This window comes from Bubalus bubalis, chromosome 2 (genome assembly GCF_019923935.1).
Source record: "Bubalus bubalis isolate 160015118507 breed Murrah chromosome 2, NDDB_SH_1, whole genome shotgun sequence".
NCBI classification, from domain to species: Eukaryota; Metazoa; Chordata; class Mammalia; order Artiodactyla; family Bovidae; genus Bubalus; species Bubalus bubalis.
The window spans coordinates 182,141,663-182,155,815 of NC_059158.1; the positions used below are offsets into that span (position 1 = coordinate 182,141,663).

General features: G+C 54.6%; 1 protein-coding gene and 1 long non-coding RNA gene across 3 annotated transcripts in view; one reads left to right on the forward strand and one right to left on the reverse strand.

Annotated features, from left to right (window-relative positions):
* EPHB2 (EPH receptor B2) overlaps positions 1-13,414 on the reverse strand; it is a 226,802-nt gene extending 213,388 nt beyond the window's left edge. For both annotated transcript variants that reach the window (XM_025278758.3, XM_025278756.3), the window contains exon 1: positions 13,267-13,414. In XM_025278758.3, the coding sequence (XP_025134543.1) occupies positions 13,267-13,327 (61 nt within the window). In that variant the 5' untranslated portion in view covers positions 13,328-13,414. The remainder of the gene's footprint in view (positions 1-13,266) is intronic.
* LOC123332237 lies at positions 6,009-7,904 on the forward strand. The gene is made up of 3 exons (XR_006549049.2): positions 6,009-6,211; positions 6,863-6,934; positions 7,640-7,904. It is a non-coding gene; the product is annotated as an uncharacterized LOC123332237 (long non-coding RNA).
* Positions 13,415-14,153: the final 739 nt, after the last annotated feature.

Here is a 14,153-nt window from a genome sequence, read left to right on the forward strand (position 1 = left end):
AGTACATATCATCATACTGGGTCAGCCAAAAAGTTCATCTGGCCAACCCCCAAAAATATCACAACAGAGTTGAGACCCAACACATCCATTACATCAATAAACATGAGCAGGATTAACTCACTTATTAAAAGACTAAGACTTAGGCGTTGAGTAACAAAACTAGAGCCCCAAATAATAATTCAGCTTCCCTTGTGCAAACAAGAGACGTAGCCAAACACATTTTTAGCTTTTTCTAAAAACAAAAGAGAGACTACGGTGTATCAGAAGGACTGTGTCTGTATTATATGTGTAGGCTTGATTCCTATTCAGTCAGCAGCCCCATTTCCTGCTTAACCGTTTGACAATAAAACTCGCTTATGTGTTGCTTATGGTCTTCAACACTTCACCACATGCACATATCTCCCTGTGCCAACCTGTGGTCCCAACTTAGGTCTGACAGCAAGTGGCCAACCAATGCCTTCAGACATTTCGGTTTTCTCCAGCGCTTCCCCGCTCCTGCAGTGGCCCCCAGCCAGGGCGGGGGTGACAGACCGCAGTCACCCCATTACAGGTTCTTTTGTTTGTTTCACTTTATAAAATGTTATTTAAGCATAGTTGACTTGCAGCATTGTGTCAAAGGATTTCTTTTTTCTTTGGACTGCACAGCTGCTAGGGTCTTAGTTTACCTGTTCTTTTATAGTTGAATGAAGAACACAGGTGCTCCTTGACATGGCCTTCTGAGGTGGTTAAATCATGATCCCCTATTTACTGATGAGAAAACTGAGGCCCAGAGGGGTGAAGTGACCTGCCCCAGGCCACAGGGGTATCTTAGCTCCATCCTCCAAACTCATTCCTACCAGCCCAGGGCCTCCTTCTCATGCCTGATCCTGAGTAGCTATGACTTGGGCTACCATGGCTCCCCTTGTGGCTCAGCTGGTAAAGAATCCGCCTGCAATGCGGGAGACCTGGGTTCGACCCCTGGGTTGGGAAAACTCCCCTGGAGAAGGGAAAGGCTACCCACTGCAGTATCAGTATCCCTAGGCCTGGATAATTCCATGGACTGTATAGTCCATGGAGTTGCAAAGAGCTGAACACACAACTGAGCGACTTTCACTTTCATTTTATGGCACAAACATCTATTCAGTGCGTATCATGAGCCAGGCCTTGTGCTGGGCAGGGGACATGGTGAAGTGGAGGGTCCCTGTCCTCTCAGGGGAGGCAGACAGCATGGGAAGTCAGTGCAGCTGTGGGACAGGACGGAGAGCAGGCAGGGCATGATGCTTCTGGCTCCCTGTTACCCACACCCTGTGTGGGACTAGAAACTCCCTGGGGTGGACTGTCCCTCAGTGTGGTTACTGGCCTATACCTGCTGTCACTAAACAGAAAGCCGCCTCCCATTAAGGGGCTGAGGGACTTCCCTGGTGGGTCCAGTGGTTAAGGATCTGCCTTCAAATGCAGGGGACGCAGGTTCGATCACTGCTCAGGGAATTAAGATCCCACATGCCACCAGGCAACTAAGTCCGCACACCGCAAGCAGATGGCACATCACCACTAGAGAACCTGCACGCCGTTAACTAGAGAGCCTGCGCGTCACCACTAGAGAACCCGCACGCCGTTAACTAGAGAGCCTGCGCGTCACCACTAGAGAACCCGCACGCCGTTAACTAGAGAGCCTGCGCGTCACCACTAGAGAACCTGCACGCCGTTAACTAGAGAGCCTGAGCGTCACCACTAGAGAACCTGCACGCCGTTAACTAGAGAGCCTGCACATCACCACTAGAGGACGCGTGCGTCTCAACTAGAGTGTGTGTGCACCGTAACTAGGGAGCCCGGACAGCACAACTAGAGAAAAGCTCACACACCAAAACAAAGACCAGTGTAGCCAAAAAAAAAAAAGAGGGAGGGAGGGGGTTGCTGAAGCTACGTTTGGACCACAGGTCGGCCCGGAACACGAGATGTGTGCACACGGTGAAGGGGGTGCTTGGGGGCCAAGCATCACCTCCAAAGACACGCTGAGGACCATGGGCAACACACAGGCGAGTGCTGTGTGTTAAACCGTTCGCAGCACACGGTGCTTCCTTTGAAAGACTGAACAGAAAATTGAGCCCAGCGTATTTCCCCCCAGTCTCTGAACCGGATGAGGAGGCCTGGGATGCATCTGAGATGGCTCTGTGACTTGCTCTGACTGCAGGGGTGATGTTTTGTGACATCACAGTCCAGGCCTCAAGGAGTCTTCCGGTTTCCTCTTTACCCTCTTGGGAGCTAGCCGCTGTGGAAAGCTCGGTCTAGACTAGTGACGGGTGAGCAATCTTGAAGAGTGTGGGCGGGGCGGGGGGGCCTTCCCACCCTCCCTACCAGGGCCTCAGAGATGTAGGAGAGGCCACTGGAGACCTTCCAGCACAGCCCAGCTGAGTGCAAGCTCAAGAGTGATCCAAGCTGACACCACATGGAGCAGAATAAATGCCCAGCTGCACCCGGCCACTCCACTGAATCAGGAAGAATAATACATCACTGTTGTATTGAGACAGTACGTTTTGGGGTGGCTTATTAGGCAGCAATGGATAACTGATACACGTCCTGGGGGCAGAGCCCTGGCCTTTGTCTAGCTCTCCCCTCCTTGCCTGGAGCCTGCCACCAGGCATGCAATCCCAGAGCTGGAAGGAGCCTCCGAAACCACTGAGTCCTACCCCCTCATTTGAGAGAAGAGGTAGCCAAAGCCTGGGGAGGAGAAGCAATTTACTCCTGATAGCAAGAGAGACTAGAAGCTAAACACCACCACCACCAACAGGAGAGGCGGGGCAGATCTAGGAGGCAAAGTTGAACCCTGCAGGACCCAGGCAAGTAACACAAATGTGTGACGCAAGCCGATGGAGAGCTCCCCGCCCCCCAGCCCACGTGCACGTGCTCGTCTGAAGAGGCAGTCACTATTCGGCTCCAGCCAACTGTGGCCATGTGGGAATGTGGGCCTAGAGAAGCCAGATTGTCTGACTTCTCACAAAGCCAGAAACAGGATTTCTCTGTAAACTCTCCTGATTTTTAAATGTTGGCTAGGAATTCAAATTGAATTGAGGATCTCTGAGCCATTGAGACCTGCCTTGGGCTTTGGGCATGGTCTGGCCACTGCCCTCCAGCAAGTCGCCTTATTCCCCCAGGTCTCAGTTTCCTCATCTCTAAAATGGGCCCCATGGTTCCTGCCCACTCATTGGGTTGCTGTGAAAACCCAATGAGCTAATGGGTTTAGAAACATCAGCTACAAATGGCCCTGTGACTGTTCCACAGACTCTGTTCTCTGTGGAGGCACCCCTCACAATGTAATGAGTTAACACCTGATTTGTCTAAGTTAGAACAACATTATTCTGACCATTATGACAGCGATTGCTTTTTTATGGCAGGTTTGTGAGTTCCAGAACCCTCCCACTTGCATTATCTCAGGATGTTGATGGAGTCAGAGGCTGGATGGCTGCCTTGGAGACCCTCGTCAGAGCCAAGCCTTTTCTCTGAGCTGAGAGGTACATTCCAGAGGCTGCTGGAAGGCGGTGGTGCAGAGCAGGAGCTTCAAAGTCCTCCAGACCTGGGTTCGAATCCCTGCCTCCTGCTCCCTCCTTGGGCTAGTTGCTTTCTGAGTTTCAGTTTCCACATCTGTAAAACGGGCACAATAATAACACCGCCAGGGCAGCTGTTGAGGTGGTTGTGTGAGATGACGTATATGGGGTTAGCTAAAAAGTGCATTTGGGTTTTTCCATAACCTCTTAATGGAAAATCCAAACAAACTTTTTGGCCAACCCAATACAATGTCTTTAAGCAGAGCATCTGGCTGTTTTTATTATCATGTATGGACGTTGGTGTGAATTCCCTGGTAGTTCAGGTGGTAAAGAATCTGCCTGCAATGCAGGTTCTTACAATGACCAGGTTCAATCCCTGGGTTGGGAAGATCCGCTGGAGAAGGGAATGGCAACCCACTCCAGTATTCTTGGCCTGGAGAATGCTATGGACAGAGGAGCCTGGCGGGCTACAGTGCATGGGTTGCAAAGAGTTGGACACGACTGAGCAACTAACATTTTCACTTTTTCATGGAAGTTGGTGGCTGGGAGGCCAAGGGTCAAGAATGAAGTTGCAGCGATAGAAGATCCTGTCCCTTTCCTGGGGTTAAGGGAGGCTGACTTGGAGGGGGGATGGGCTCTTGTGCAAAACCTGCATGGGAAGCAAAGAGGCAGGCTGGAGGGAGCTCTTAACTACTCAGCAAGAGTCAGATAGAACTCAACTCTGTATCTTTGGCTTTTTCCTGGGGTGAAGTGAAGAGGGATGGGGGGAGAGCTGCAGACAGAGTCCTCGAGTAAAACGGCACCACACCCCCCTACTCTGAATGCAGGTTCCCACTGGTTTTGAGAAATAACAGCCACAGTTAATATTTACTCTGCACTCATCACATGTAAGATACACATTCAGTTACAAATGCAGATTTATCTTTCATGGACTAACCCATTCATTCATCATAGCCACCTCAAGAACTAATAGCCAGGACATGGAAGCAACCTAGATGTCCATTGGCAGATGAATGGACAAGAAAGCTGTGGTACATATACACAATGGAGTATTACTCAGCCATTAAAAAGAATACATTTGAATCAGTTCTAATGAGGTGGATGAAACCGGAGCCTATTATACAGCGTGAAGTAGGCCAGAAAGAAAAACACCAATCAGTATACTAACACATATATATGGAATTTAGAAAGATGGTAACGATAATCCTGTATGCAAGACAGCAAAAGAGACACAGATGTATAGAATAGTCTTTTGGACTCTGTGGGAGAGGGCGAGGGTGGGATGATTTGGGAGAATGGCATTGAAACATGTATAATATCATATATGAAATGAGTCACCAGTCCAGGTTCATGCATGATATAGGACGCTCAGGGCTGGTGCACTGGGATGATCCAGAGGGATGGGATGGGGAGGGAGGTGGGAGAAGGGTTCAGGATGGGGAACGCATGTACACCCGTGGCAGATTCATGTTGATGTATGGCAAAACCAATACAATATTATAAAGTAATTAGCCTCCAATTAAAATAAATAAATTTATACTAAAAAAAAAAAAGAAAACACATATTCTCTGAGAGCTCACCTAAATTCAACTAGAGGGGACAAGTGGACTCCAGAAGTCCCAACATCAAATCCTTCACTACTTAAGAAGGGAGGGGGCTTGGGCGGATCACCTAAGCTCCAGTGAAATGGGGACAAAAAGATCTACCTCACAGGGCAGTCATGAGGACTGAATGATATATCTGTATGTGAAACGCATGGAGCTTGGTAGGCATTTATTTAATAAATAGAAAGTGCCCTTAAAAAAAAAAAAGAAGTGAGGGAAGCAGGGCTCAGAGAGGTTAAATAAGCGACCAGAGGACACTCAGGCAGCCTGCCTCCAGACACCCTTGTGACCCCTAGGCTTTGCTGCTTACAGAGCAAGACAGTGGTCAGGGCTTGGCCAAAGGGTTCCGGGATTTCAAAGACAGGAGCAAGTAGTCCGGCGGGGAACAAGGGTGTGGACATTGCACAGTCCTGACAATGCATAAACACCGGCAGGGCTGCAGACCAGGCTGCTCTGCTGGCCGCTGTATACGGGACCTCATTTACCCCTCACCCTGAGCCTCCGACAGGCAGTATCCCCAGTTTACGGATCAGCAAACTGAGGCTCAGACAGCACACCGCTTGCTCAAGGGCACAGAGCAGACAAGGTCTCTTCCCTGAGGATACCCCTATCCTGAGGGGGCTTCGGCAGGGCTCCAGATAGCTCCAGGAAGCTCACTGAGCACGGCCCAGGCTAAGGTGGTCTAAGCAAGCCCCTTGCTCCAGGTGATACAGAGGCACCTGGGAGACAGGTGTCTCCTCTCCACCCTCCAGAAGGCACCTGCTTTAAAAGGCCCTAAAACCCTAAAATGCTTTCAAGGCAGCCTTATCAGACAGTTGATCCCAATCAGGAAGCTTCCAGGTGCTGTCAGATCAATGGCCCACCCCATCCCTGAGAGGTGTGCAAACATTCTGCCCTGCCCTGCCCTGCCCTGCCCTGCCCTCCCCCGACCAAGCCTCCTTCCGTTCACCAGCAGGCTGGCGGCCTGGGCTGGTGGGCACTAACTCAGACTGACTTCACTTCATTTTGGCCTTTTCCAGTTTCCTGCTGAGGTTTCTCTTCCTCTTTCCCAGGAGTCCCCACCTGCCCAACGGAAAGACCTGGGAAGTGAGTTAAAAGTTACTGATCCCTGGGCTCCAGCTGGATCTATCAAATCTCCAGCAAAGTCAGGCAAGCAGGCCAGGCCACAGGATGGGATGGGGCTTTGGTCAGAGGTGCAGACCGGGTCCGCCACTGCCAGGAGGCCCTCCTGGTCTCACCCCTCAACCCTCAGAGGGAGCAGGGTACCCCTTCCCTTGTCCAGCCCAGGCCTCCTGTCACCAGCCAGTTCTATCCTCAGCCCCTTCCTTTATGGATCTCTCTGCCTGCAGGGGTCTGACCTCCACCCTAAGCTCATAGGTAAGCTCTGGGCAGGCCAAGCTGACCAGCTGTGACCCTCGGCCTTGCGGAGTCCCCAGCAAGCTGCCCAGACAACCTGCCCCCACCCTGGCTTTGGGGTTGATGCAAAACCTTGATGAAGTGGAGGAGGCCAAAGGCATTAGGAAGGACAACCCCCACCCCCTGGGAGGGTCTGGGGCCATGGCAGGGCAGAGGGAGCTGGCAGTGGGGTCTCAGGACCAACCAAGGATTCAAACCCCCTCACTGGGAGCCTGGGTACGGGCTTGTGTTTTCACAACTGTTTTGAGAATCTTCTGAAAGCTAAGACCCAGCTTCCTAGGAAAATCTATGGTCACAGCCAACATTCTATTATAATTTCAGGGTGATCCCAGGGTCCCATAACTAAGGCCTGTGGACCCCAATTGAGAGCCCCTCTTCCAATTCCCTGCCATGGTAAGAAGCAAGTATTTCCCCCTGACAGAGCCCTGAAGAAAGAGGCAGAGATGGGGCTCTGGGCCTGCTCACACTTGGGGGGGTCACCATCCCAAGGCGGGAGCAGTTGGGAGTCTGTGTGCTGGGTTGGGGGAGACACTGAAGTTTGGTTTGTGGACTGAACAGTCTAAATGCCAGAAAGAGGGGAAGTGAATTAGGACACAGCTATCACCGATCACAGGCACTCACTCCAAAGACAAGGACTTTGGAGGGGCTGAGAACAACCTCTACATAGACAAGTACTTGACACTTCTTTTTTTTTTTGACTCTATTTTATATGGGGTATAGCTGATGAATAATGTTGTGATGCTTTCAGGTGGACAGCGAAGGGACTCAGCCATACATACACATGTATCCATTCTCCCCCAAACTCCCCTCCCATCCAGGCTGTGACGTAACATTGAACAGAGCTCCCTGTAGGTCCTCGTCGGTCGGTTATCCGTTTTAAACAAAGCAGCATGTACATGTCCATCCCAAACTCCCTCACTATCCCTTCCCCTCTTCCTCCCCCGTCCTGTGCCTGACACTTTGTGTGGGTGTCCCCAGGAACCCCTCAGGAAATGGGAGTCCAGCTCCTTGCCCAGGGCACACACACTGTGCAGGGCTGGGGGGTTTGGACCCAGGTCTGATTGCCCAGAAAGGCCATGCCTTTTCTCTGCCCCACAGGGTCCTGGAAGTTGGCCGCCCTTGTTTCCCACTGAAGTCGGAATCCTTTCTCCCCACCCAGCACCTGACATGAAGAGGGTGCCTGGCGACTCTTTTAAAACACATGGATGGATGGAGGAATAAATGAATTAAGTCAACTTGCTTTTGAATTCTACAGCATTCGGGCTTTAAATCTAAGCCCTGATTTCCTGGCTAAGACGAATACATGAAAGCAGCCTCCTTTAAAAATGAGAAGCAGGAGAAATAAACATAAAAGGAAAACCAATTCTAAATTAATCCCACTGAAGGTCGCTGGATCTTAGATAGGTAATGCCCGAGAGGTGGGCCCAGCAGAGGGCTGGGCTGGGGGTGGGACAGACAAGACGTGTATGGGGGGAAGGGGCGGGCAGTCTCCCTCGACCCCTGTAAGGAGCAGACTTGCTTGGCACAGAGCTGCCGCTGGTCCATTTGAATCCTCAGCTCTGGCTGAACTGATCTCGTTATTATCCCCACACATCTTCCTGCATTCTGTATCTCTGCTCACATCTGCCCTCTGCTTCTCCCTCTGGGAAGATTTCCTTCATCTCCCCGGCCAGAGGGACTCCCTCCTTCATCTCTGTATCATTCTCCCGACACTTACTGTATAGCACAATATAATGTATTCATTCGTTTGTTCACTCCGCACTCATTCATTCATTCAGCGTTCCTTAGTTCCTTTCAGTTCAGGGCACCGGGTGACTGGGTTCAGTTCAGGGCACCCAGTTGCCTCAGCAAACAGGGAAAACAAAAACCTCAGGACTTCCCTGGCAGACCAGAGGTTAGGGCTTCACGCTTCCACTGTGGGGGCCATGGGTTTGATCCCTGGTGGGGGAGACAAAGATCCCGTAGGCTGTCTAGTGTAGCCAAAAAATAATTAAATTTTTAAATTTTAAAAAATAAATTTAGAAAAACCCTCTCGTCTCTTGGAGTTTACAGTCTAGTGGGCAAGACGGACACTAAACAAGGAAAGCAACAAGTCTCTGATACCATTTCAGATGGTAGTGGGTATTCTGAAGTACGACAAAACAGGAGGGATAGAACGTGTCTGAACTGAGTCTGTGTTAGAGGAGGTAATCAGGGAAGCTTCTGGGAGCAGCATTTGAACAGAGATCTTTTTACTACTATTGGGCTTCCCTGGTGGCTAAGATGGTCAAGCATCTGCCTGCAATGCGGGAGACCCGGGTTTGATCCTTGGGTTGGGAAGATCCCCTGGAGAAGGAAATGGCAACCATGGAAAATTCCATAGACAGAGGAGCCTGGTGGGCTACAGCCCATGGGGTCGCAAAGAGTTGGACATGACTGAGCGACTTCACTTTCTTTTTATTACCACCATGGACACAAAACTGAGCTCCCTCAGGGAGCTCACAGCCTAGCCAAGAACAGACAAGCTGGCCTTTTCTTTACTGTACAGGACAGGTTCTAGCCCATCTGAACATTCCCACACACTGGAAGCCAGTGATCTTTCCAAAAACAAATCTGGCCAGGTTCCCTGTGGCTCAAGAACCTTCAGTGGCTCCCCAGTGCCCTAAGCATCAAGCCCAAACTTCTCAGCCTAATCCCCCCTTGCTGCCGTTAACACCCGTCTCCCTCAGATACACCCAAGTATCTCACACCAATCATCGTGTCTCTAGGTCTTTACACACGCTGTTCCTTCTTCCAGGCCAAGACTTTGCCTCCTCTCAGTCCCAAAGTCAACCTCCTTAGCTTTTTGGGAACACAGTTCATTAATATGACAGGTGGCTGAGAAAGTTTTGAGGCAGGGAGAACGGGAAGTAAGAAAACGAGGCAAAGAATAAAGCTATAAATGACAAAGTAACTGGCTTCCATCCTACATGGCTGCTGCTCCCACAGGCAGCACATGACTGCCTCCTGGCAGGACCCGGGACACACTTACACATTGCACCTTGCCAACAGCTTCCCTGTCGGTCTGTCCGTCTCCCTGCCCGCCCCAGGGCCCAGCACCACACCAGCTAGAAAACACGCTCCATAAATATTTGGAAACCAAAAGAATGAATGTACAGGGCCTTCCCTGGCAGTCCAGTGGTTAAGACTTTGCCTTCCAATGCAAGTGGTGCCAGTTCGATCCCTGGGAGCAGAGCTAAGATCCCGTGTGCCTTATGGCCAGAAAACCAAAAGGTACAGTGGAAGCAATACTGTAACCAATTCAATAAAGACTTCACAAGTGGCCTATATTAAAAAATCTTCAGGAAAAAAAAAAGAACAAATGTACAGAGGAGATGGATTTTCTCTAAACTTCAACTTTTGGATTCCACCTAGTGGCTGGTCCAGACCTCCCTGGTGGCTCAGCTGGTAAAGAATCCGCCTGCAATGTGGGAGACCTGGGTTTGATCCCTGGGTTGGGAACACCCCCCTGGAGGAGGGAAAGGATACCCACTCCAATATTCTGGCCTGGAGAATTCCATGGATTATACAATCAGGCACGACTGAGCGACTTTTACTAGCAGCTGGTCCACCATTGGCCTCTTCTGTTGGACACAACCCCGGGGGCACTACCATCCCCTCAAAGCATCCAGATGCTCCAGACTTAGGTTTCCTTTGCGGGGGCGGGTCTCACGGTTTGGGGAGATACTAAGCTTGCCATCCTAACCTAGCCCCCATGCTGTGTGCTAAGTCACTTCAGTCGTGTTTGACTCTTTGCGACCCTAAGAACCATAGCCCACCAGGCTCCTCTGTCTGTGGGATTCTCCGGGCAAGAACACTGGAGTGGGTTGCCATTTCCTTCTCCAGGGCATCTTCCCCCACCCAGGGATCAAACCCGCGTCTCTTACGTCTCCTGAATTGGCAGGCGGGTTCTTTACCACTACTGCCGCCCTCCCCACCCCCAGAAACTACACACATCCTGTCTCCTCTCTCAAAGGATGGGAATTTTCTAGACCTTAACACTCAGGACAGCATGGTTACTACTGGGTAGGAAGAGGGGGATGGGCCAGGAGTGGCGGCTGCACATGTCTTGGTACTGGGAGACCCGAGGGCTGCCCCCTCATCACCCCGGGCCTCAGGTCTGCTTCCACAGACTGTCCTGCTCCCGGGAGGCTCCTGTCTCTTCAGGGTTGTGTCACGAGCAGCACTGCCCATCTTCCATCCCCCAGAGGCCACACAGATCTTCAAGGTGACTTCTTCCCATCCATTATCTGGTCTGAATCTCACAGACATGCCTGTGAGACGGGCAGGACCAGCATGATTACCCTCACTTGGCAGATGAGAACACTGAGGCTCAGGGAAGGCAAGGAGGGTGCATGTGAATCCTAGGACGCTAGGTCGAACATTCTGGACTCAGGGAAACTGAGCTCCCTGTAGGGCAGGGAGCTGGTCTGGGGGTCCCCGAGTAAGTGAGAAGCCAGGCCTCTGACCTCCACCTCACACCATCTCCCCCTCCGTTAGGCCAGCTCCTTCTTAACGCCTAATGGACTAGACTCCAGAGTATCCAGGGAGCAAAGGAAGAGCCTGAAGCAAGGTTCGGGATGCCCACTGCAGCCCGCCTCCCAGTCTGCCCCCAAGTGGCAGCCCACGCCGCCACGCCCTCCTGGGACGTCAGCAGCTGATCAGCCCTGTGTCCAGGGCCCAGGGTCCGCTCTGGCCAGAGCCCACCAGATTCTGACCGCCCCCCACCAGGGCCAGGCCTGGACAGACGTGGCCCTTCCATCTACCCCCCCTACCCCGGTAATTAAAAACACACCCAGGGCCTTTTCCAACGCGAGAGGGGCCAATTTTCTTCCCCTCCAGCACCGCTGACTACAACCCAAAGAGCAATATTTATGCCAAGCTCCCCATAATACTGTAAACATCCCAACGTATAGCGGGCCAATGCATGAGTCATTTCCCCAAAGCCAGAGCTAATAAGTGGTACCTCAGCCCTATTCCAGGGAGCTCCCGCCAGCAGCCAGGTCTCAGGGCTGCCCTGCACACCCAGGGCTCGTGGCACCCTGGTGCCCCAGGGGCCCCACGCCGGGAAACCTCAGGCAGCCGTCAAACCCTCCAGGAGCCTGGGGACAGCTGCTTCCGTGCCAGAAACTATGGCTGCCATCCAGGGACACCCCCTCCACCCCCTGAACTGCGGTCACTAAAGCACTCATTACTGAGACAGAAACTAAAGTTATCGCATGGGATCCCCCATCCGTCCTTTCCCAGAGTCTGCAGGCTCCATGCCTGGTTCCATCGGGTTATTTTGGGGTTTGGTTTTTTGGGTTTTTTTGAGCTGCAAGAAGGAAAGGTGCTTCGCATCACCCCCAAATGGCCCAAGATGAGGGTACCCCTCGGGCCTAAGGTGGCAGAATCCTGGAGGGGTTAGCCTGTTTAGGGACGGGAAGACCCACCAAAACGAACAGAGCACAAGCTTCCCAGACTCCAGACCCCCATTCTATTTTTATCACCCAAGGGCCAAGGCGTGAAGCACTGGCTTTTCTGGGCCTTGATTTCCCTTCCTAGTAAAAGGAAGTTAAGACTCTAACCCATCTGGATTCCCTGGAAGGCTTATTTTGGGGAATCCAACAAAATTGCGGGTGGGAAAGCACTTCGTAAAGCTTCAAGCACCTTGTCAACTGTGCCGCACGTTGTAAACCACAGTACTTTGCATATAGTGCAAAGTACTTCATAAACTGTAAAGCGGGTTGAAAGCTGTAAAGTGCGGTACACATGAGAACCATTATTCACGTTCATTTCTTGCCCCACAGGCTCGGCCATTTCTGGGGACACACCCAGACCCCACTAACTTTCCCTCCAGAGCAAGCTGGTTCGGGAGTCTGGGCAGCCGCCCTGTTTCCTTGGGGGTCGGGTGGGACCGACACACGAGGCCATGGGGGAGAGGGCCCAGCGACCCTGGCCAAGGCCAACACATGGCAAGAGCATCTGGTCCGGCCCTGGCGGCAGCTGGAGAGTTCCCGGGGCTCCAGCAGCCACGCTGAGCTCTGCCGCCAGCGGGGCGGTGGCCGGCAGGGGTGCCCGGAGACCCCGCGCGGCCCAGAGATGCCCACGGACCCATCCCCCCCGCAGTCCTCCAGGGGAGGGGACCCCATTGTACGCCGCGGGCGACGGGCAGGCACCGGCGCGGGGTGCTGCCGCGCTCACTTCCACTCTGCCAGTCCCCCCTCTTCGGGGCTCCGACCCCATCCCGGGGCCGCGGACCGGGAACCCCCACCCCGGACCAGTCGCGGTGCCTGCCTCCCTCCGCTCCCTGCCAAACTTTCCAGCCCCGACTGCACTCCGGGCCTCCCCACCCCCCGGCCGGCGCCCCTCTACCCGGTGCCGAGCAAGGCCAGGCCGGCGCGCAGGGGGGTGCCCGGGCCGGGGGCGGCGAGCGCGCGTGGGCAGCCCCCCGGCCCTGGGCGGCGCTCGCCGGGCTGGCTACAAAGCCTCGGCAAGATGGTCCCTTTGCCTCCTCCTGGCACAGTCAATCAGCGCCCGCCGCTCCCGGGCGCCCGCGGGGCCCGCGCCTCCCGGCGCGGCCGGACACACCTCCCCGCGGCCACCTGCGCCCGGCGCGAGCCCCGGGGCAAACTTTGCGGGGCCGCGGGGCGGAGGTGGGCGCCGGCGGCCGCCAGTGCCCGGCCGCTCCCCGCCCCCATCGCCCGGCCGCCCGCCCGCCCGCTCACCTTCCACGGCGGCGAGCAGCGGCAACAGCAGCAGCGCGGCCCCCAGCCTCCGCAGGGCCATGGCTGCGCTTCCCGAGGCCTCGGGCCGCGGCGCCGCGGGGCCCGGGCGGCCCGGGCGGGAGCGCGCGCCCCGGGCTCGGGGGGCCGGGGGGGAGCGGCGAGGCGCGGCACACACACAGCCGCCGCCACCGCGCAGCCAGCAGAATGAGCCATCCAGCCCGGGCAGAACGGGGACCCGGGCTCCGCCAGCGCTGGGCGCGGCCCACCTGAGCCGCGAGCGCGGGGGGAGCCCAGCCGGGCCGCGGGCCCCCGCGCGCGCCCCGGCAGCCCCACCGGCCCGCGCGCGCCCCCGGAGCCCCCAGCCCCTGGCGTCCGCGGGGGTCACCCGGGGGCCGCGCGCGCGCCGGAGCGCAGAGACGCCCCGCGCCCCGGCCACCGAGACCCCGGGCTCCCCCCTCGCAGCAGTGGTCTCTCCCGGCGCTGTGGCTCCTCCAGATAAAGCAGCGATTTCAGCCCAAATGTTTCTGAATTTTTATTGAATGCTGCAAAGCCGGAGAGCGTCTGGCGCGGCTGACAGGGGCAGGGAGAGGGGACCCGGGGAGGGGTGGGGGGAGAGGGCGAGGGAAGGGGCTGCTCAAAGCGGGGCGGGCCCTACCTGTCAGGGCCGGGAGGGCCACCCCCTCGCCTCAGCCCTGCAACCCGGGTCCCTGCAGCTCCGAAAGGGACCGAACTGCAATGAATGAGAAAAAAAAAAAAAAAGAGGTGGGGGGGTGTGTGGAGATGGGAACAAAACAGGCGGCTTTCCCAGGCGCTGGGGCTGGGCTGGGGCCTCCGCCTGGGAGAGCGGGCCTTGGCGCTGACGCTGGGCCCTGGGGTGGGTGGGGTGT